This window comes from Cupressus sempervirens, chromosome 4, assembly GCF_028749045.1.
Source record: "Cupressus sempervirens isolate cs-2001-9-10 chromosome 4, ASM2874904v1, whole genome shotgun sequence".
Taxonomy (NCBI): domain Eukaryota; kingdom Viridiplantae; phylum Streptophyta; class Pinopsida; order Cupressales; family Cupressaceae; genus Cupressus; species Cupressus sempervirens.
In genome coordinates this window covers 521,179,882-521,202,977 of record NC_143121.1, presented here as the reverse complement: position 1 = coordinate 521,202,977, position 23,096 = coordinate 521,179,882, and the positions used below count along the sequence as shown (strand labels likewise).

Sequence of the window (23,096 nt, the reverse complement as noted above, 5' to 3'; positions counted from 1 at the left end):
CTAGGGTTAGCACACAAAGCAGAAGGATTCCTCAAACAATTATAGAATATGGAGCACACCACCAAGGAAATTATAAAGCAGGCTAAAAATCCGAATATGGGAGCCATAGTTTGAGCGGTGGAAACCTTGGTAGCATTCATGAGGAAGGACTGTCACACAAATTGGCAGTTGCTTCAGCAAGCTGGGTACAAGCAGGAGGAAATAGTTGCAAAATGGATAACCCAATACATCATACCTCTAGCTAAAGAGAAGTCACCTCTCATACAAGCGCTTGCAAACATGGAAGTTGCATTTAGAAAGACATACTTGGAACTCCCGTAGGAAAAGGAATTGGCAAGACGATTGGCAAGGACTGGGAGGTTGGAAAAGCTTCTCTAGAAGAAAAGTGGAAGGTAGAAAAAGCTGCCTTGGAAGAAAAATGGAGGATAAAGAAAGCTGCTCTAGAAGAGAAATTCACAACAGAAAAAGCAAAAAAGATGGATGCATTGCGTGTTCGACAAGGAGTTCGTGCTAAACAAAAGGCAAGTAAACGCAATCTTCTACGCCTCCGTGGAGCCCCGAGTCTAGGGATGTCTTCACAACCTTCTTCTTGAATCTGATTTTGCTTTTGTAGTGTTGGGTAGTCGTCTAGAAGACAAGTTCATTTTTTTGGGGGGGATATTAAGATAATATCTTATACTTTCTATAATAGTCAACTACTTGTCTGTAGTCCGTCTTTCAGTCTAGATAGGAATGTTTCCTATCCCGTCTCTTTTTTCTTCAGTCCAGATAGGAATGTTTCCTATCCTGTCTCTAGTTTTGTTTCTAATTTCGTCTTCAGTCTACATTGTTTCTTTTAGAAACAACGTCCTTGTAATTCTTTATAAGGAACACATTTGTTCCTCTGTTTATCAATGAATCATTCGGAAATCCGTTAATCTGCCAACTCTTCTTGAATCTTGTAACATGGTATCAGAGCTATTACTTAAATTTTTTTGAAAAAATTTATAATTTCTTCGTGAAATTATTTGTTTAAATTTTTTCAAAATTATTTCTGTTGAATTTCTCTAAAACCCGCTTAGGGTTTTCGGCCTAGAGAAATTCCCGAACTCGGGTCTGCCTGTGTTTGTTCAGCACACTCTAGCCCCATTCATCCATGCACATTGATCCTTGAAGAAAAATCTGCTATTTTTTATCAAGAAATCTGAAGTTTTTTCAAGCTTTTTTCAGCTAGCGCCGTTTTTTCCGAAACCCTAATTTTTGGGGTCGAAAAAATATTTTGTTTGCAAATTCTTGATGGGTTTTTAGAGAGCTCAACTGGGTTGTTGTCCATTTGTTCTGGGTGCCTCGATTTTTGAGCCAACGGATCCAAAAAACGACAACTGATTCCTTCTAGGTTTTTCGAGCTCTCTTCTGGGTCATTCTCTGATTCTTCTGGGTCTTTCGTATTTTTGCCTCGAAGAACGTGCCTTCACAGATTTTCACAATTTTTCATTGAAAAATGTGCCATGGCATCTCTGACATATTCTGCTCGAACATAATTCCAAATTCAATGGTCGCAAATATGGAACCTGGAAGCAACGCATCATTGCAATCTTCAAATATCAAAACACCAATCAACTTGTTCTGGGTGTTAGGCAGCGTCCGACTTCTCCGGGTCCTGATCAAGGCGAAGCTGCATTTTTCGCCTTTTGAATCTGTTTCTGTTTTTTATGGGTTTGTTGATTTTCTCCTCAAAAATCATTTCAAGTTGTCTGTAATACGCAAGGTTGCGTGAGATTCTGGGTTTGTTGATTTTCTCCTCAAAAATCATTTCAAGTTGTCTATAATACGCAAGGTTGTGTGAGATTCTGGGTTTGTTGTTTTTCTCCTCAAAAATCATTTCAAGTTGTCTGTAATACGCAAGGTTGCGTGAGATTCTGGGTTTGTTGATTTTCTCCTCAAAAATCATTTCAAGTTGTCTGTAATACGCAAGGTTGCGTGAGATTCTGGGTTTGTTGATTTTCTCCTCAAAAATATTTCAAGTTGTCTGTAATACGCAAGGTTGCGTGAGATTCTGGGTTTGTTGATTTTCTCCTCAAAAATCATTTCAAGTTGTCTGTAATACGCAAGGTTGCGTGAGATTCTGGGTTTGTTGATTTTCTCCTCAAAAATCATTTCAAGTTGTCTGTAATACGCAAGGTTGCGTGAGATTCTGGGTTTGTTGATTTTCTCCTCAAAAATCATTTCAAGTTGTCTGTAATACACAAGGTTGTGTGAGATTCTGGGTTTTACTGTTTTTTCCACAAAAACGAAGTTTTGTAATTGCAACTTATTTTGAGTCATAGCACTCTTCTGGCAAAGCTTCTTGGTTTCCACATTCTGTAGATCCAGGGAGGGTCTCAGTTATCACAGAATGTTCCGACATCCGTACGTTGACCATTAAGGGAGGGTATTAAGATAATATCTTATACTTTCTATAATAGTCAACTGCTTGTCTGTAGTCCGTCTTTCAGTCTAGATAGGAATGTTTCCTATCCCGTCTCTTTTTTCTTCAGTCCAGATAGGAATGTTTTCTATCCTGTCTCTAGTTTTGTTTCTAATTCCGTCTTCAGTCTACGTTGTTTCTTTTAGAAACAACGTCCTTGTAATTCTTTATAAGGAACACATTTGTTCCTCTGTTTATCAATGAATCATCCGAAAATCCGTTAATCAGCCAACTCTTCTTGAATCTTGTAACAGGGGATGAATGCAATAGAACTAGTTAAGCTTTGTTGGGATGGCTAAATAGGAAGCGAGGGGATGTATCTGTTGGTTTTCCCAACCAACCAACCATTATATAAGAACTTTGGATATCGATGATGTACTTGTGCTTTTGGTAATCAATAAAGTAATAACATTTCCTCACCATTTTGGTACTCTAGTACTAGTAACAAATATCATGTTGGTACAATTGAATCCGTGCTATATTATTCTGTATATCGTGCATTGATAACCATTCTACAATTCGTTATCTATGTTTTGAGCAAATAAAATTCCTCTTGTGTAGGAATATACATTCTGATGTTGGTACTCATCATATTTTATGGATGAGGGAAGCCATTCACTACGACAGCGACAATGCAGACTGAATCCCATTCTAAAAGCAATTATGAAAATAAACTATAAAAATTAATTGCATGTGTTTCATTTATCTCATCTTTGTAGCTAATCGATTTCACTGTTGGCAATTGTGTCCAAAACAAAAGGTAAAGTATGCATCTCAACAAGGCAAATAGAACATAAGATTTCAAGGAATATACCAGATCATAAGATTTCAAGGAAATTCTTGCAATATTATAAACCTGAGTCTAAACAGTGATTTTTGTGCCAGTTTGGAGAAAGAGGTGATTGAGAGCAATTAGCTTTTTCCATCCTATTTATCGAACAACACCATTGAAGGCATTGTGGCATGGCAAGCTTTCTGTTACTTTGGAAAAAATAAAATTAAGTAGCAATGTTAATGACACTTAAATTTTTTTTTTATCAGGGGCAAATTTTTCACTCATATTTGTGTGATATTGATTTGTTTGGAAATATCGGCTGCAGTAATAAAGGTTGAATAAGTAAATACTATCGAGTGGGTATAGGAATAGATTATTCACAGGCCTTGAGGGTCTTCTTATGCATACTGATTAATAGCAATACTCAGCAAAGGTGAATTAACGGGTTGATTACCAAAGTTTTTTTGCCCCAACAGTTGAACAAGCACGAGTATATACAACATTTCTTTGAATCGAAAAAGGAGCATAGGCGAGCGTGAAGCCGCCTAGCAGTAGAGACTTCATCGTCCTTGAGGAAGAGACCCACACAAGTGTCGTCATTCACAGTGGATGTGTAAGAGTGGTAATGGGAAAAGCATTATCACGATAACAAGGCATTGCCGTGAATAAATATTTAGTTCGAGAGTTATAAGGACGTAGAAAATTGGTGGTCTAATTGTGGAATGAACCTCCTGCAGTAGCTTAATTGATTCCGGGAAAAAACTGTCTTTGTCACTTTCTAAATCGAACACGTATGGAAGCATATAGTCATGAATTGGTTCAAGTTTGGTTTCTATGAACTCTTCGTATTGTTGTGCGACCAACATCCAGTCTAGAGGAAGAAAAGACGGGAAAAAAAAACAGTCGTGAGCAGTCTCTCTAATAAATAACGGAAAAATATAATCAGCCAAGCAAAATTGCTTTAGAAATAATTTCTTGAATGTCCGAGTAACTGTCACACCAGAGAGATTAGAAGGCCCGACTCTGCCACAAAGAAACAAAACAAGTCATTTTGTCTTCCATGCAGGTGGAATTAAAAATATTAGTTGTATAAGACAATTGGTGTATACTTGACATTAATCGGAGTCCATAATAATCAACAGGGATAACGGAAGTATTGGCAGATTAGTTCAGGACTATCGTGAATATCATTTCAAAAAGGTGGGTCCAAAATAGTGAATCCTCCAATAGTGTCAAATAGAGTAACGCTTTATGCAGAGTCACTGTTGTAATGGAAGACATGTGAAATATTCTGTGTGACTGAAGTGAAAAATATTGGGGAATCATTATTAGTGATTATGTGGCATATTATAATGTTTCGAACCTAATATTTCTTCAGTGAAACATTAGAAAATGTCAGGTAATCAAGTAGCTCCTATAGGTGTGTAAATTGTTCAGCTATTGCTCAACTCCTATACTGCAACACAGTTCCTATCAGAAGACCATCGTCTTCGGTGTTGACAGCAATGCCAAGAGGTGCTTTTACAGATGGATTCACACCTTGGTTGGTAGCGCTAAGCTTGGATCTTGTGGAAAAGGAGGTGCGCTGTCAAGGAAATAAGACAAAATAAAATCAACCAGACTTGAGCACTAGAAGATTTAAGAGTTTTTAAATAGAAGCCGAACAAGGCATCTGGTACTAAAAGAATAATCAATACTTCCCAAGCAAACATTATAACGACGAATTGTGTGCTTTGAGGAGTCGTTTAAGAAGAGGAGAAAAGGAATTGTAGCTACCAAACAAGCTGGAGGAAATGAAGTTTGCATTGCAGTATATGTTTGAAATGACAAATATCGAGGGAAAAAAATGATAATTGTGGTCTACACAGATTATTTGATGTGAACCAGATATTTGTGTTGTGTCTAACAGTCCTACCAACTCCAAGCCTGTGCGGGTATTGGGTCATAGGCAGACCACTCATATCAATAGTTTCGTACCTGAGAAAAGCATGCAATCGATAATGGAAGTTAACAAGAATCTTTTCCTTACTCCACCATAATATCACTTGCAGGGAATACGACAAGGATTGACCAATTTGCACTCAGAGCTCTATTGCCGATGGTCATAGCATTCATGTGAATACAGATAGGGGGAATCCAGAGGAGAGAAAATTTCAGAGTTTGAAGCGGGTAGGAAATCCAGTATTAGCGCACATACTGAGGAAAATGACATTATTGATGTGCCAAAATCATATTGGGCAAGACAATGATTTGCATGGAATTTGCAGTTGCCATCTCCTACATTAAAGAACTTGTATGAGCAGGCAGTGGTAAGACAGTTTGGGTCTTAAGCAGTTCACATTAATTTGGCGTCGGGTACATATGAAAAATTGTCGAACTTTAAGCTACACGATTTGCTGTGAGCTCTGGTGATATTGGTAAGGTGGGAACACAGTTTATGGAGACAAGCTGAACTTTGAGTCAGGAATTGCTGAATGTAACAAACTCTTTCATTGTTTTGAATCTTGTTCTGACAATTGGTTCCATGTTTGTGTGGTTTGAATAAATTATGTATTGAAGTTTTGCCAATTCCCTAACACACAATACATCTGAAGATAAATTAATGCAGTATAAGTTGTAACTCCTGCAATCATAGTGTTGAGATGTGAGTTGGAAGTAACATCATTACAAACACACAATACGGTGGAACATTATAGTTCAGTTGGGATTGAGATCATCGATTAACATGGGTCGTTATTAAAGCCAAAAAGTTTCAACCTTTGTGGCAGTTATAACAGATTTGTGGAAACTGCAAAGCTTGCAGCTTGTTCGGCAGTTCAAAATTCTCAGTTCTCAATGCCGGCAAAGGACATATCACAATTGGCTAGAGTGCTTTATGAAATAGGTAGCAAAGTTGGGCTAGAATTTACAAGTAGAAAAAAGGGTCTCGGCATATTGATCCAATTGGAAGGATGCTTAACCATGTTAGAGCAATCACTCCCTAATTTATTGTGGACAGCTCATGTTCCTACAGTGATAGGGTTGAATCAACACAAGTGGCTGAAACATCCAGATGACGAGATAAACCTATTAGTTGCTCAATGTCTAATGGAGGTCATAAAAATTTTAACGCCACAAGAACCTTATAATTTAAACATTATGAAGGTGGTAGTGCAACTTATTGTTGATAGTTTTCGAAATCTGGGGGACAGCAGTTGTCGTCATTTAGAAGGGCTACTATACTGAAGTCATTTGCAGAAATCAAATAATGCAATCTTATACTTGACATGGGATTGTATGATTTAATATTAACCATGTTTCAAAATCCATTAGGCACAATGAAGGAAGAACATAATGCAGATGTTATTGCAGCCATGGAAAATATTATGGTTATGACAATTAATGAGAGTGACGCTCATTTCCAGCCACTACGATTTCAAATGGAAAATAAGAGGCGTCAAAAAGTGCTATAAGCTGGCAAATACAGTGCTCAAAACAATGTGAGCCAAAAATTGAGAAGTACAAACAACAGAAGGCTAAACAAGGACCCAAGGCAAGGGAATTACAAATTGTAGGATCTCACGAAATGGTAGGGACCGAATGAGGAAAGAGCAGGTTTGTTTTACTTGCAAGCATAATTGGTCACTTGATCACACTTGTGAAGGTAACAAGGAAGAAGAGTCAACTCAAGAGGTACTCATCAGCATTGAGGAAGTTCAGGACTTGTTAGTCCAACTTAAACATGATGAAGACTATGAGAGGGGTCCCTCTAGGGTTAATGGTAAGGATTGTTCTAGCATTTTATTTGGTGAATTAGTCATAAGGCTGAAAAAGAGTATCTCCATGATGATGAAATGAGGAGACTATGACGTAATAGTTGATGAGACAATACATTTAAGGACAAAGGAAACTTATGAAAATGGTGCATCTGAAAATGAAATTAAATCTAGTATTGAAGAACTAGAGCAAGTGTCATGTCCACATATTTATAAGACTTAATGATAAATAAATTAATAATAGAATAAATTATAATGTAATTTATTATTATATTTATAAATATAATACAGAGATTAGTAACATATAATATAATATTTTGGAATCAATCATCTATTATTAATATAATAATATGATGAATATAATAAAAATAAAATATTATAATCTATTACAAATTAATAATTTTAATATTAGAAATGAATATGATCTATATAATAATATAATTATTATATATATTCTAAACCATTGAAAATATCATGTTAATAATATATTATATTAAAAAAAGAATTTATATAATAATATAACAATGCTTGACCGGTTGCATCCTTTCAATGTAACCACCATTCCGTACTTTCAACGATATATATATATATATATATATATATATATATATATATGGAGGAATAACAGAAAGGGGGGATATGAACAGAGAATGATTACTTATCTTGCATACATGGAATCAGAGACGAACCATATATCCAATTAGTATTGTTTAAGAACAGACTTGAATTGTGGATAAAGATCATAGGAAATAAATATCAGATTCTGAAGACACTCATATGAATCCTTGATTTCTCCACATCTCCAGTTTCGCACAATGCTACCTAGAGGATATACATAGCAGTGATATCTCATGTTTTTAATCTGCCATGAATTCCTCATACAGAAATTGCAATAGGTAACAAACACGGGGGATATTTCACCATGATCTGGAACAATCTAAAACAGATATCGTTCACAATGTTGTGACTCGGAATAGAATGTTAGACATGCGTAAAAGAAATGATTAAGGAAGTATGTATAACTACAGATTTCTGGATACATATCTGTTGCCATCATCTTCAGCACGGGCAAATATAATCACCGATGCTACCACTAAATTGAAATAGAGGAGTGGATATGATTTAAAAAGGGTCTAAGCGTAATCAATGTTATCAACGGAATGCACCAAATCAACTCCATCTGACATGCCAACAGAAGAATTAGTTAAAAGAGATAAAGTAATGCCACGAATAAATAAATCAATAAATCAACATCCCATATTTCTACCATCAATATTGCCGAGAACAAGTTAAACAATGCATAAGGAGGAACCTTCAGCATCGGGGAGAGAGATTTTCAGAAGCTTACCATATAACAGCTGGACTTGCAGTCAGGGAGTAAGGACTAATATGCAATGATAAATAGATATAAGAAAGGATTAGAAAAGACATATAAGACGAGTATAAAAAGAAATACAAAATTTTCTCAGTGCGATAGAAAAGTAAACAAGGACAAGTATAGTGCTTGACAGGACACCAGCTAATGTCAGAGAAGAGACGAACACACATATAGACGGCAAAGGTTACAGATGACTTACATCGAATTCACAGTACGCTCTAGAAACAATTACCTCCTTGGTAAGGATGGAGATAGGAACAGAAAACACCAAAGAAAGCTATTATCCAAAAAGCACAAACCATCTACTTTCAGACAACCATCATACTCTCAATGCAAGAAAATAACTACACATTGGAAATCGCAACATCCCACTATAAGCAATATTAAACATCCTATACATTCCAAATTCTCAAACAATGGATCAGAACTACCAATTCATCATTATATGTATAGAGGAACGTTATAGCATATCCTCCATTAACAAATAAGAGGAGGCCAAAGGTATATGGAACATCAGGACAGTCATTATAGAAGTGATATCAGGTGTGTCAAGTATAGATGAGATTATATATTTTTTTGAAGTACACATATATAGATAAAATTATCTTGCTCATTACTTTGCGAGATAGCAATCATGGATTGGTGAAACAGTATTATTGGATTTCTTATTCAGAGGAAATAGTTCGAGGAGGGAAATTATTTGGTAGTCTCAATCCTTTAAGAACAAGGGACATTACAGCAAGATGATGTTTCTATAGGGGTTGATTTGGAGGATCAACCACAAATTCCATTTTCAGTTTATGATTTTGGAGCATATAATTTGGAAGATAAGCTGAACGTAACAAGTGATATGGTCATTGCAGTCTTACTGCATTTTGATAACACCCATAAAAACATTGAAGAAACCATGTGGGAAGTTAAAAAGTATTAAACAAGGGAAGGGAATAAAGAATGGAATCAATAGTGCAAGCCTTCACGCTCTTGAGATGGCATTCGAAAAAATGAAATCAGAATACTTGAAGTGCTCAAAGATGGGGATATGACAACAAACATGTTGAAGATAAAGAGGAGGACATAGATGAGTAATATCTCCAACTAAGTATGACACAATATTCATTACATCAGGCTGAAAATCAGAATTCTACAACAGCCACTCGCATAGATAATGGGCATGATCATAAAAACACGGAACTCATACATATTGTTGAAAGGATCAGTACCTTTGGTGAGGATGAAGGTGAACTTAATATTCCCACTTCACCCTATCTATATGAGGCTCATTATGTTGAGGAAGACCTTAACGACCAACAAGAAATGAACAATAAGAACTCTGATTTTTATGAAAGCAGTTACATATCTACACAATGCCATGTGGATAGGGATGAAACAAGTGAAAATGATTTAGGGACTTCACTTGATGGTGATCATTTCATTGAAGGAGGTGTTGATTTGAATGATGATACTCATGGAGATGCTGAAAATTCAGAATTGTCCAGAATGTATACTAATAGTTCCTATCCATTATTGACAGACATATCATCAAGTCTTCATGAGATGGCTGTTATTTATTTGTTAGCTGGTAATTAATTTTAATGTGTACTCCAACTATCATTGGTTTCTACGCTCGGTCTGTTGTTATATTTTCAGATTTGGCTCAACTTTTGGAAGATAGTGAGTTGCAGTTTGATTTCCTCTTTGAGGCACATATCTCATGAGATGGTTTCTATTCCTATTTCATATTATAGCAGCAGTGTGTGGGGGTGTTATGAGTTGGACTTTCTACATATTGAAGATATTTCTAGTTTTGGAGGGGTGATCTGCTTGTTTAGTTGTCTGATTCAGGATGATGACAAGTTGATAGACATACTCCCAGGATCGAGTTGACAGGTTGGCTTCGGATCCAAGTGTTAGCAGGATGTATGTTTTGCATTTCGTGGATCATGATGTAATGCTACAAAGTTGGACATTAGTTGTGCAGCCTTCAGTCACAACAGAGATCCATATACTGACATGGGATACAGGGATCAAAGTGATAGATGGGTTGCATTCTTATTTTTGGAATCACAACATAGCAGCAACTGATTTCAGAGTTACCAGTGTGGGCCACCGAGATGCTAGCAAATGGATAAAAAATCTTGGTATTGTTTATGGACTCATGATTGCTTGAGGGCAAGCAATCTTGAGAAGGGAGGACTGTAATGTCCTCTTTTAGGGACATTAAAAAATTAAGGAGATGTTCATGTAATATTAAGTAGACTTATGAGAACATAATATAAATAAATCAAAAAGGGGGGAATTTGACAAAGAGACAGAAGGCAGCTGAAGAGTTATTGTTGAGCATTAAAAGAGGGAGCCTCATTCATTTTCGGAGGGCTTGGATTTTTTGTTGGTTTAGAGAATTTGAGTTTCTCTTAGAGAAACATCAGGAGAGTTTACATCTTCCATTTCAGACCTGAGGATGAAAACCTTTGGGCCATCTCCGATGGATTGGACATAGCCCCAGTTAATCATCTGTGGTGGTTCAAATTAGGATTCACAAGTGCATTTTATACTCCTCTACAATCTAACTGTGTAATTGTACTTAAGATTGGATTATATTATCTGGTTATTGTATTGCTGATGTATAATGCAATAACATATTTTGACGCATTTTAATGAACATTTATTGGTGCATTGCTGGTTTATTTGCATAAGATATATGTTTTTCTCTGAAAATTATTTGTGAGCAAATTTTGGGAAAATATCCTACTGGGATATTATATACTCTTCTTAATTTTGCACTCGAACATCAAGTCAATAAATCTTTAATTTAGTGTAAACTCTTCATCATTCAATCTTTCATTTCTGTACAATACAAATAAAAATTCTTGATTCCTGAAATTCCCGCAAGGTCCGGCTTTAAGATACATCCCTATGAAATTAGCTCAACCATTGCAGAATGATTTTAAACTAGCTGATGCTAATGATAATGGTAGTGGCTAGTATGTTTTGTACCATATTTCATGATAATAAAGTATGCTCCCTCCTACCATACTGCAAGCCATCATTTATGTTTCCTAGTCTAACCTCCTGTCCAAATGATTTATTCAAAATAATATGCTTGAGTGGATGTTGAATTTAGACTGAGCTAGTATTTTGCAATTAAATAAACTCTACCTTACCGGGTTCAGACCCTAGAGCTCGGGTCCGGATCCAAATTCATCTGGGTCCGGATTTGAGCTTGGGTCCACTACAGGTCCGAGCAAGGTACCTGTTTGGGACTGTGGGTCTGCTCGGGTCCATGCAAGGGCAAACCCACGGTCCCAAACAAGGACCCTGTCGGACCTGCCGTGGACCCAAGAAAATCCGGGAGGACCCACAGCTTGTGGGGTCATAAAGTGGTCCAAAAAAAAAATTTAAAATGAGCTTTTTTACAAAAAAAATTCTTCAAACCCTAAAGGAAGGCATATTAGATACTTTTCATTCATCTAATCTCTCATTTGCTTTCTCATTTTGCTCTCTCATTTTGGTGTCGCCATTTCGCAAGTTTGAAGAAAAGGTTGTAGAGATTGTTTGTGGAGTCTCAAATCCTTCTAATCAGTGTTGAGTGTTCTAGGTATGCATTTGATCCTTCCTTTTGCTTCTTTCATAGTTTGTTTTTAGTTTTTTTACTATTCTAATTTTTTATCAAGTTTTATATACGTTCTTTTTTTTTTTTTTAAATTATAGATTGCAAAAATCATAGAATGAGTAGTCAAAGTTCAGTGGGTAGGGAGGGATCCCAAAGATTTAAAATTGATAAAAGTTCTCCTTTGTGGAAGTATACAACAAGAATTGAGCAATGTGTTGGAAGGAGAGGGTATATATGGAAAAGCAATTTTTGCCAAAGCCGATATAGAAGCTCATATTACCGGGTTAAACATCATTTGATAGGCCCAGCAAGTCAAGGAATTAGCATGTGTGAGAGGCCCCCAGCGGGAGGTAAAAAAGGGTTGTCGACTTCTCAAATAGCAAGCATGTTAAAAGAACAACAAGAGGCTGCTAGGTTAGTGTCAAGGCGTAAAAAGATAGATAACAGCAAAAACCACCAACACCACCCTCTCAACCAACCACTAGACCACATCTCTTCCTACCTACCCCATCTACGAATGAAGATGAAATAGAAACACCCCCATCCCATAAGAGAGGCCCATTAGAAAAGGCATTTCAAAATGAAAAGAGAGAAATTTCTGACATAAAGGTTGGGCATTGACTCATTACGAATGGTGTTTCGTTCAATCTAGTGAGATCACCTTACTGGAAAGAGATTGTGCAAGCAATAAATGAAGCACCTCATGGTTACTGAACCCCTGGATATAAAAAGTTGAGAACCACCATATTGCATAATGAGAGAAAAAATGTAGAAAACCTCCTCAAACCAATAAGAGATTATTGGATCCAAATAGGGTTGAGCATTGTCTCCGATGGATGGAAAGATTGCAAAAGCCGTCCATTAATAAATGTGATTACTGTCCGCCCCAAGGGGGCAATGTTTTTGAGGGCAGTTGATTGTGAAGGGTAGGTAAAGGATGCAAATTTTATTGCCGAACTTCTCATTGAATCCATAGAGTCCGTGGGAGTTGACAATGTTTTCCAAGTAATAACGAGCAATACTAAAGTTTGTAAGGCTACAGGTGCTTTGGTAGAAGCACAATATGAGCATATATTTTGGACAACATGCACTGTCCACTCCTTGAACTTGGTGATGAAAGCAATTAGCACCCAAATTGAATGCATGAAAAAAGTGTATGAAGGTGAGGAGATCCAAATGTTTGTGAGAAACCACCATATGTCACAAGCAATTTTCAAAACTTTCTCCCACTTGGAATTATTGAAGGTAAATTTTAAACTTTATTTAGCTTCATTTATCATTTTGTGTCATACTTTACATAATTGAATACATATTTTTTTGTGTTGTTTACATATTTGATATTTGAAATGTGTTATTATATTAACTTACAATTTGAATTAACATGGTAATAGGTTGCTGAAACAAGATTTGCTTCACACAATCGTCCTTAGACAACTTGTGAGGGTGAAAGAAGCATTGTGTCAAATGGTTATTAGCAACAAATGGGGTGGATGGAAGCAAGTCGATACAGAAAGGCTAAAACTGTAAGGATATGATCTTGAGTGATGATTTTTGGAATAGGGTGGAATATGTATTAGAACTTACCAAGCCCATCATGTCTATGTTTCGGTTTGCCAACACTAATGAGCCCTGTTTGGGGGACATATATGACGCCATGGACTCCATGCTAGAAAGAATGAAATCGGTATGTTTAAATTTTTATACAATATCCTTGTTTATTGAGAAATTTTGATTTTTTATTTTAATTAAGTTATTAACACTACATCAAGATAACTTACATGTGCATCATTTGACATCCCAGGTCATTCAGAGGAGAGAGCAAGATCCTAAGGATACCTTGTACAATAAGGTGAAGAAATTGTTCTACATTGCTGGAACAAGATGACTACACCTCCTGGCATATGCACTTCTCCCAGGTATTATGGCGGTGAGATACTTTTCGTTCTTGGTAGAGTGGCACCATACAGAGATCCTGAGGTTGCTACTCGGTATAAGAGGGCATTTCGCAGGCTCTTTAGTGATCCTGATGTGGCATCGAATGTTAAGAAAGAGTTTGTAGATTTTGTCTCGGGAAAAAATGCAGACCCTGATGCAATCAATGACCAAAGTAGAATGGATGCCATTGGATGGTGGTACTTCAATGGGCAAAATTACATGTACCTCCAACCTCTTGCCATTAAGATCTTGTCACAAGTATGTTTTTAAGTTTTTTTTCCTTTTCTTATGGCCACTTAGCTTATCGAATTAGCACTCTTAAATTCCTACTGTATTGTAAAATTACAATTTCTATTTTTTTTAAATTGTATTGGTTGTCTCTTTAGGTTGCGAGCTCTTCTGTTGCTGAGCAGAATTGGAGTACATACTCCTTTATCCACTCAATGACGTGTAACCGATTGGGTTCGAAGAAAGCAGAGGACTTGGTATTTATTCACAACAACTGGCGCAACCTGTCACGCAAGGATACAGAATATAAGAAGGGGCCAGAGAAGTTGTGGGATGTACTACCTGAGACTTCTGACCTAGATATGACCATCCAGGATATATCTAGAATTGCCTTGCTAGATGTTGAGGAGTACGAGGAGGAGGATGTGGTTGCATATGGGGCTAGTGGAACCGGTTTGGGTTCCAATGGTGAGGAAAATGATATAGATGAGGATGAAGCCGTTGATCCCTCATATTTTGATGACCCATTTGACCCTTGAAGGGCATTTGCATCTTTGATACTATCAGTCTATGATCATCGATAAACTATTAAACATTTTCCATTGACTCATTTATCACCATGTTTCAAACTTTATTAAATTAAACTATTATCTATCAATCTGATGAAGCAGTCTATGTTTTGAAATTCCATTTTGCATTTTAGTAATTCAATGAATGATTTTATTTACAACATTAACATAGATTAATAAGTGACTATTTAATGTTTATCTTTGACATTTAGCATTGATCAATAATCAAGTAACATTGACATATTCATACTATGAAATGACTTAGTTTTACAACTATGCGAGTTCCTTTTTTTTTGTATATATACACTCACGAACTATAACAACCAGTTTTCCTAGGTCTTAATTAACAACTAACATACTCAAAGAAATATAGTTATTACTTCATTTTCATAGGAAGACAGTTAAATCAGTTTGGTTCATATGAAAGAGATTGATAGTTAAAATCAGTTAGAAAAAAAAATTCTTAACTAAGAACTTAAAACACCATCAAGAAATTTAAATCCACATACCAGGGAATTGGAATCGAGAAATCATTGTATGGATGTTTCTACAATCACCCAAATTAGTCCACAAATACTACTATAGTAATATCATATAACAACTTCCATCCAATACCGCTATATCAAAATCAAATGACGAATACCATTAAATATCACTATATAAAATTAGGGCATCACATACCACTGTATCAACTAAGGTATCGATTACCATTGGATCATTTAGGACTTCAGATACCACCGTAACATTTAGGGCTTCAATTACGATTGGATCATTTAGGGCATCAGATACCACTGTATCAATTCGGGCTTTAGATACCATTGAATCAATTAGGGCTTCAGATACCATTTTATCACTTAGGGCTTCAGATACCACTAATTCAATTAGGGCTTCAAATACCATTGTATCATTTCTTTCCTAGTGGCAATAACATAAGATTAGAAGATGTGCTTATATTTATTATTCATATAAATGAAACATTGATATAACATTCCATCAAATAAATCTTTTTCTCGCAACTAAATGTAAAATAACTGTAATAATGAGAAAACACAATTAATCTTACCTTAGTCTTGCATATACGTCATAAAAGTAAAATATTTATTTTCGATAACCAATTGAATGTATAACTTATCTTTGTCTATTGTACATCCAACAACTTGGGGAGAGGTGAAACATTGTCAAGGGCTTAACCACCCAACCTCGAACCTTAACTTATTCCCTACACAATCTCTAATGAGAAAGTCTCTCCCTACCCAAAAATGGACTTGGATCATTTGTCATCTACTGAGCATTCTAGTATCTAACCATACCACTCGACTCGACAGCAAGAATAACAGGATCATGCATAAGCTATCAAATGTTTCCGTTTGAAAATGATAAACATTGTTATGTCATAACCTATACTATTTCATGTTATTGCAGATTCCTTTCTCTCACCTCATCACCCATTTCCTTGGCTGCACAGTCGGGTGAGTCTCGGGTGTTTGGAAATCTTAGAACAAACCGTTCTTTTTGTTGATTCTCAACTATTTCATAATTAATATATATTCCAACTTTTCACAATCTATGATTACATGATTATGTTCTTTAAAGATTTTAGAAAAAATTATCATCCGATTCCAAGGTTTATTGGCAAAGATAACTTATCATTTCTTGATATAGACACTTCACTATGTGTATTGGTAAGCAACTCCCTAGAGTTATTTAGTTATAAATGAGGTTAATCTACAGCTGCAGATATAAAAATCGATTTGTAATAAAAACAAATATTGGAATAATATTAACTGGAAATGATCATCACATGACCTGATATAAATTTGAATCTATCTAAAGTCTTGCAAACCGATTGGTAATCTACTCTTTTGCAGTTGCTTGCAGACGTAACTTCAGTGTAATAAATTACTTAATTCTTCAGTCAGAAAAGGGCATATACGGTAGAGTAATAAATTTGCGCTCTTAAATCACCAATGCTAAGGATGGGACCCTCCACCTAGAAGAACAGCTTCTTATCGAAACTGGAACAAAGGAGCCAAGAGCTGGCGATAACCATGGAAGAACTGTCCAACACAGAACTAAATGTCGAACGGTTGGAAAGAATATTCAGTCGGGTGCTTGAAACACATATGGCAGACTACATGAAGAACGACAATGTTATGAAACGCACAGGATTTCAAAAGAAATTGCAAAAAGTTCGATTGCTTAATCAAAGCATCTCTTATGGATGGAAGCCGAATTGAACAAGGAAAAAGTGTTAATAAGAATGTGGCCGAGTGAGGAATATATATGATCTTGACCCCTCTCACGGCTTCGGTTAGAAAGAAAGATCAGTGCCTTCTTGGCTTCCACTAGTTATAGAGCATATGTCAATTCAAATACCAAGTATTAAATCGATTTAACATGCCACGTGCTAATCGGTTAAAGGCAAGAATATTAAAATGGAAGAATAGAGTTGGAAGATTATAATTCGAATGTTAATATATTTGAATATTATTATAATTTTATATTATATATGTACATGTAAATATATCAATGGGGCGACATCACTTTATTAAATTTTTATAATATAATGGTGCCATTTCATTTTTATATCTATATGTACGTATATAGATTTATCTATTATAATAATAAGGTAAAAGATCATATTAAATCCTTTGAGGTACATTTTATATTTTAACAAAATTATTTATGTTTCTCAAATTATTTATTTAAACAGCTTATGCGGGTCCCACGGATGTATCTTGTTTCAAGTCACTAGGTCCTCAACCCATCTACCCAGTGATGGGGATGCTCCTGTGCCTAATTCTTTTCCAACAATGCTTCCACCCCTTCGACGTGTTTCCTGCAAGGAAATTCTCTGTGGTTAAATTATATTATCATAATACATTATTTAATTATAATTAATCATAACAATTAACTATCTTCTCAATTCCATGAATTCATGATAAATGATCAACTAGCTTGTTATCTTCATTTGAAAGTATAACAACTAACCATCTTACCATTTACCAAGATTATAACAAATTAAACTGCCAATAGACTTCATCTGAACCTCAACGGCTATATATTAAATTAGGTCAAAAATTGGGATGTAACACAAACCCACCCACGAACCCAAACCCCGAACCCGAATCCGTCCCCAAACCCGAATTGGCAACTTACTATAAACTTATGGAAATGCCTCATTACTGTTGCAGACTACCTACTGTTTCATGCATATACAAGGAAACCAGATCTGTATCTTTATGGTTAGTATGCAATATAATACTGCACAAGCAACATGAGAAAAAGCTATATAACTTACTGGCCCTCAAAAATAGAGAAATGGAACATTAACATCACCAGTTCTATCATGGCTGTCTTTGATAGCTGCCATTCAACACTCATTATCCAGATTTCAAAGGTAATTAACCTCAGCAAGCCATGCATTTAACTAACTTTCGCAAATTCATTTCACCTTCAGGATCATATAATTCATTAGAGAACCTCAAGGGAATTGAATGGCTTGATCATCAGACACATTGAACCCAACATTAAAAATACATACACCCTCATAAACTCTTGAATCTTGATTACTTGCCAAAAAACCAGGCTAGGCTTGAATGGTCAGGATATTCTAATTTGAAAATCACCGATACATCATAAGAGCATCAACGGCAGCAGATTTATGCACCAATACCAGTGCATGATGAGGCTTATGCATAGATTTGTCTCATATATTAATTTGCTTTATAATTAATTTAAAAAAATATAAACTGTTTCTAATTAAAAATCAGAAAAGAGGTAATAAAGCAAAGTAAAAAAAATGGAACCTTCATACAAAGTGTCTGCTTTATCACACTAAACATTCCAGACCTAATTTTATTTCAATTATGACATAAGAACTTTGTCTCTGCTGTGCTTACTGTAAAATAATCAATTTAAGTAGAAGTTAATTTTATTTCATGTAAAAATAGTAAAATTTATATACATAACTCTATGGTCATGACTTCAAATGAGCTCATTATATTCTCCCCCCTTCCCTACTAGTGCAAAATGACTGTTTTTATTCTACTGTAAATCCATGTAAGCAAATCTTCAATCCAAAATATATATAGATAAATTATGTTATCCTGTTAAACAAAACAAAATCCCTTATCAACCAAGATTGACATCAACTGCCACATTCTCTAGTTTGTTTTCGGTATAGATGATAGTTGCAAGGGCACTCAAGTCATTACTTCTTTTATATTCAGCGGCAAGAATAATCACTACCACTTACTGTTAAGATTAAGGGAAGGATGATGGCCTCTGTCCAAAGAGATAGCAGAAAAATACAACACTCGAAAGGATGATGAGACTTCTGTACAAAGTAATAGCAGAAAAATACAACACTCCGACAAATAGTAGGGCAAATACCTTACTGTCTTCGGACATTTTCTCTGGTATTCCATCTAATTGATCTAAAGTCTTTTGAATTGGCTCTTGAGCTTCTTCCACAGTGGACACAGGTTTAGCTTCAGTGCTCCCGTGTGTTTTGTCTTTAGAATTATTCTGTCCATTTACACTGCACATATGCTTCACTCCTTGAATGATTTTCTCTAGCCATCGATCCCTTGATCTCGCTCCAGTTAGCATATTGTGATTTAATAAAATGGTATAGATCTCAGAATAGTTTCCACCCTGCCCTTCATGCACTGTACTTAATGGAGTTTCTGCTTTTCCATATGGTTCTGTTCTTCCAGTTGCATCTTCATCCTTATGTATGCTCAAAGGTGCTAGCGTTCTTCTTCGGACATTTCGTTTGTTCTTCTCAGGCTCTTCTTGATCAGCTGCAAGTTCATCTGGTGTAACATCAGGAAGTTCTCCCAAAACATTTCGAGTTTTCTGCACAAGCAAATCAATTTCTTTCTGCTTGGAATCTTCATAGTCCTTATCAGTTAATTTCCAAAGCTTTTTCTCAACTGTATCATAAACCTTTTGCACAATAAAGCCTGGATGTTTTGAACGTGGTGGAATCTGCTTGTTTAGTGGAATAAAGTGTGCAACACACTTATGCATAACTGATTCAGCTGGAACTTCATCATGATGAAAACTATAAAATAGTTCACGGGTATCGCGAGACTGCCAATAGCCTCCACCTTTTCTGTCAGCTTCCTCTGGCCGGTAAAACCACTGTCCCAAAATAGCAATTGAACCATCTCTAGATTGCTTTATCTCCTGCGTAAAACAAACAGCTAATTAAATTTCCAAATACAAATTGTATGAATTTCAAAACACGTAAACAGTAAGAATGTGTGCTACCTAATTGCATTTTATTTTTATAATAAAAAATTCCTAGTTGAAGATTTCCATCTCAACAAACAGCCTGTGGCATCTTAGCCAAAAGGAATATAGAAGTCTAGACTTTAATCTTATGACGAAAAACAATGTGCAATCAGTTTCTAAATTATAAACGAAAATATAATTTGCACCTAAATATGGGCATCAAAAGACACAACTACTAGTTCTTTTATCAGTAGGAAACCCAACAATACCAATCAGAAAAAAAAACCGCAATTTTTTCAGCAAGAACTTCAGAACTAAATAACATGACCTTCCAGTCAAAAAGTGGTTAATTATTGTACAGTAGATGATTCTCTTATCAGAATCCAATTCACTTTATCTAATCACAAAATTGAAAATAGTAAAAGTATAACAAGCATTTACAATTGGCATTACTTATCATAAACACTAAACAAAAAGAACATCCGGGATTCTTCTTTGCCACAACTATTTAAAAAGGCAGAACCAAAAAAATGCTTCAGTTGCACCTTTATGCCTTTGTGGATTGTTGTAGATCTCACCCTTCATAAATAGCGAAGGATGCTTCTGTGATGTCCAATCACAATAAGGATCTATGTCATCCAAATCAAGTGGACCAGCTGGTTTTTCTGCTACCATTCTTGTGTGCAACTGATGGTTATATTGTACAAGACAAGGTCATTTTTGGCATTTATGCACTAACTTGTTCCTCTTTTTCGTGTATAAGGCCTCAAACAAGTTCCAATTGCACTCACAACCAGATGAACTACAAGGTTGGCATAAGATTCAGACAGCAAGTATTTGCACAATTGGGACATTTGCACCCCAATTTTGTCACCAAGCATCTCAATGATCAAACTGAAAAAAAATCCTAAATGACCATTAACTAGAACTAGCTAAATATAGCGAGAGACTAAAAGTACTAAAAATATTATAATACTTTGTTGTTGGTATATCAAAGACAAAACAATAAGTGTAATCAACTTCAGATGTTCTTGCTTCACCAAAAAAGTCTCAAATCACACAACAATGAAACCTCAACTAGTATCATTCCACTCCTTTGGATGTGGGAAAGGATAAACTCCTCAATCAAATAAGAAACTCTGATGAATGAAGAGGCATATTGTTAGTCTAAATGTGCTTGCATTTCTTCCCTTGTAATATGGTCCACATTCCTGAGCAATAACAGTACGTAGAAGCAAATGGGCAACTTGAATCAAACACTGCTTTATAAGCTGAATATAATGCCTTAATTTAAATTAGGACTTGGTCAATTTGTCTTCAAGAGAAAGATCATTGGATGTACATGGTTATATGAGATCAAATGTAAAGTTGGCATTACTTGAGTCTTGACAAATACAAAACTTGTCTTATTGCAAAAAGCAATGTGAATCAAGTGGGGGATATGCTTCTATGAAGCTTTTACTACTGCAACAAACTCAAATTGTCTCTCCAACACAGCTCGACTCGCTTGGAAGGTGAATAAGATAAACATTAGAAAAGCCTTCTTGAGAAAGTGATTGGATGAGCAAGTTTATATGGTGCAGCCAAAAGAATCTCAAGTACTTTGTAGTTATCATTTGGTATGTTGGCTTCTTAAGTCTCTGTATGGGATTATGAAGGCTCTGCAAACCTAGTATGTAAAATTTGTTCAGCATCTTCAATAATCTAAACTCAAACAAAGTCTTTTTATCTGAATCCATACCAAAATTAAGATGAAGACGTCTTATTTTTGTTATCATGTTGACAATATTCCTATTGCAGGTAGTAAGCCCAATGCATTGCAGCGAGTGAAATCTAATCTCTATTCTGCTTTAGACAAGAATAATATAGGCCTTCTACAACATTGATTAGGTAGAGTACAAAAAATATGACCATAGCATTTCATGGCTTAGGACAAGTATGCTAAGAATCTTTTGGAATAGTTCATGTGGATGATCATATCTTTCCACTACTCCTATGGAAGTCAAGCTTAAGTTGGCAAGATATAATGATTAATCATCAGTGGATGAATCACTCTACATATTGGTGGGCAACCAAATATGGCTTGCATCCACATTCCCAAATCTTCATTTTATAAGAGTATTGTGATATGTCATAGGTATTCTTGAATTTGGTATTCCCTGAAAATATTTTATATTGACACGACATACAAACTGTCATGCCCTGTCATCAGACACTGCTTTCACATTACAGCATTTATAGCAATTACACCTAGATGATGAAATAAATGGGTGATAACTGTAAAGGATCAAGCAAGAAAATAAAGGAATATAATTATCACTGATTAATTAAAGGGAATACTAAGCAGTGCTTTATGAAAGGATGCATCTATTGCAAAGTGAAGGGGTATGCCTCCTATAATTGGAAGCGTTGAAGAATAACATTGATGTCAGTGAAATTGATCGTCATTCATATCAGATCACAACACCTCTCAAATCCAAGTATAATATCGATCTGCACTTGCAGATTCTATCTATGAAATTGTTATTCTATGTTCTTTACACTTTGATCGAGCAATGATCAAATGCTTGACTGAATGAATCAGATCAAAGTCTGACTATTTTCCATATCAGATCGGAGATATGATATATATTGGTTGAGTGCAAACAGGGGTTAATCCCAGTTAGTATTCGGGCCTGTTTATTTGGTAAACAAATTGATATAAACAAATATTGATGTCATGAATGGAAATGCCTCCACTTTGTGGAGACACGTCCATTCATGGACATGACTCTCCATTTGATTATATATACTCAAACCAATCAGGCAGAAGAGCATTGAAATCTATTAAATTTAAAATTATTAATGCTCTGCCCTTTGGAGTTTGGTGACTGCAAACATGATATTCAGAGTTACATATTAATATTCAGTATTTACCAATATTAAATTGCCATTTGCATGCACAGAAAAGTAAGTGCTAATACAAGTTAGAGCAGATAATTATAATATCCATGAGATAATTAACATGGTATAATAGCCAGGTTCAATTGAAGGGATTAAAGAGAACTGTTTGCTTATTTTCATCGGCACTTGTGTTCGGTGGTTGTAAATTTTAAACAAGCAACAGGCTGGAGATATAATTAAAGGCTACAGGCCAGACCTACCAATCACATCACA

General features: G+C 35.6%; 1 protein-coding gene across 1 annotated transcript in view; it reads right to left on the bottom strand.

Annotated features, from left to right (window-relative positions):
- The window catches only part of LOC149562224 (ASI1-immunoprecipitated protein 3-like), a 143,302-nt gene that overhangs the window by 39,162 nt on the left and 81,044 nt on the right, over window positions 1–23,096 (bottom strand). Inside the window, exon 3 of the mRNA XM_089825764.1 lies at window positions 19,092–19,892. Coding sequence (XP_089681890.1) covers window positions 19,092–19,892 — 801 coding nt within the window. The remainder of the gene's footprint in view (window positions 1–19,091; window positions 19,893–23,096) is intronic.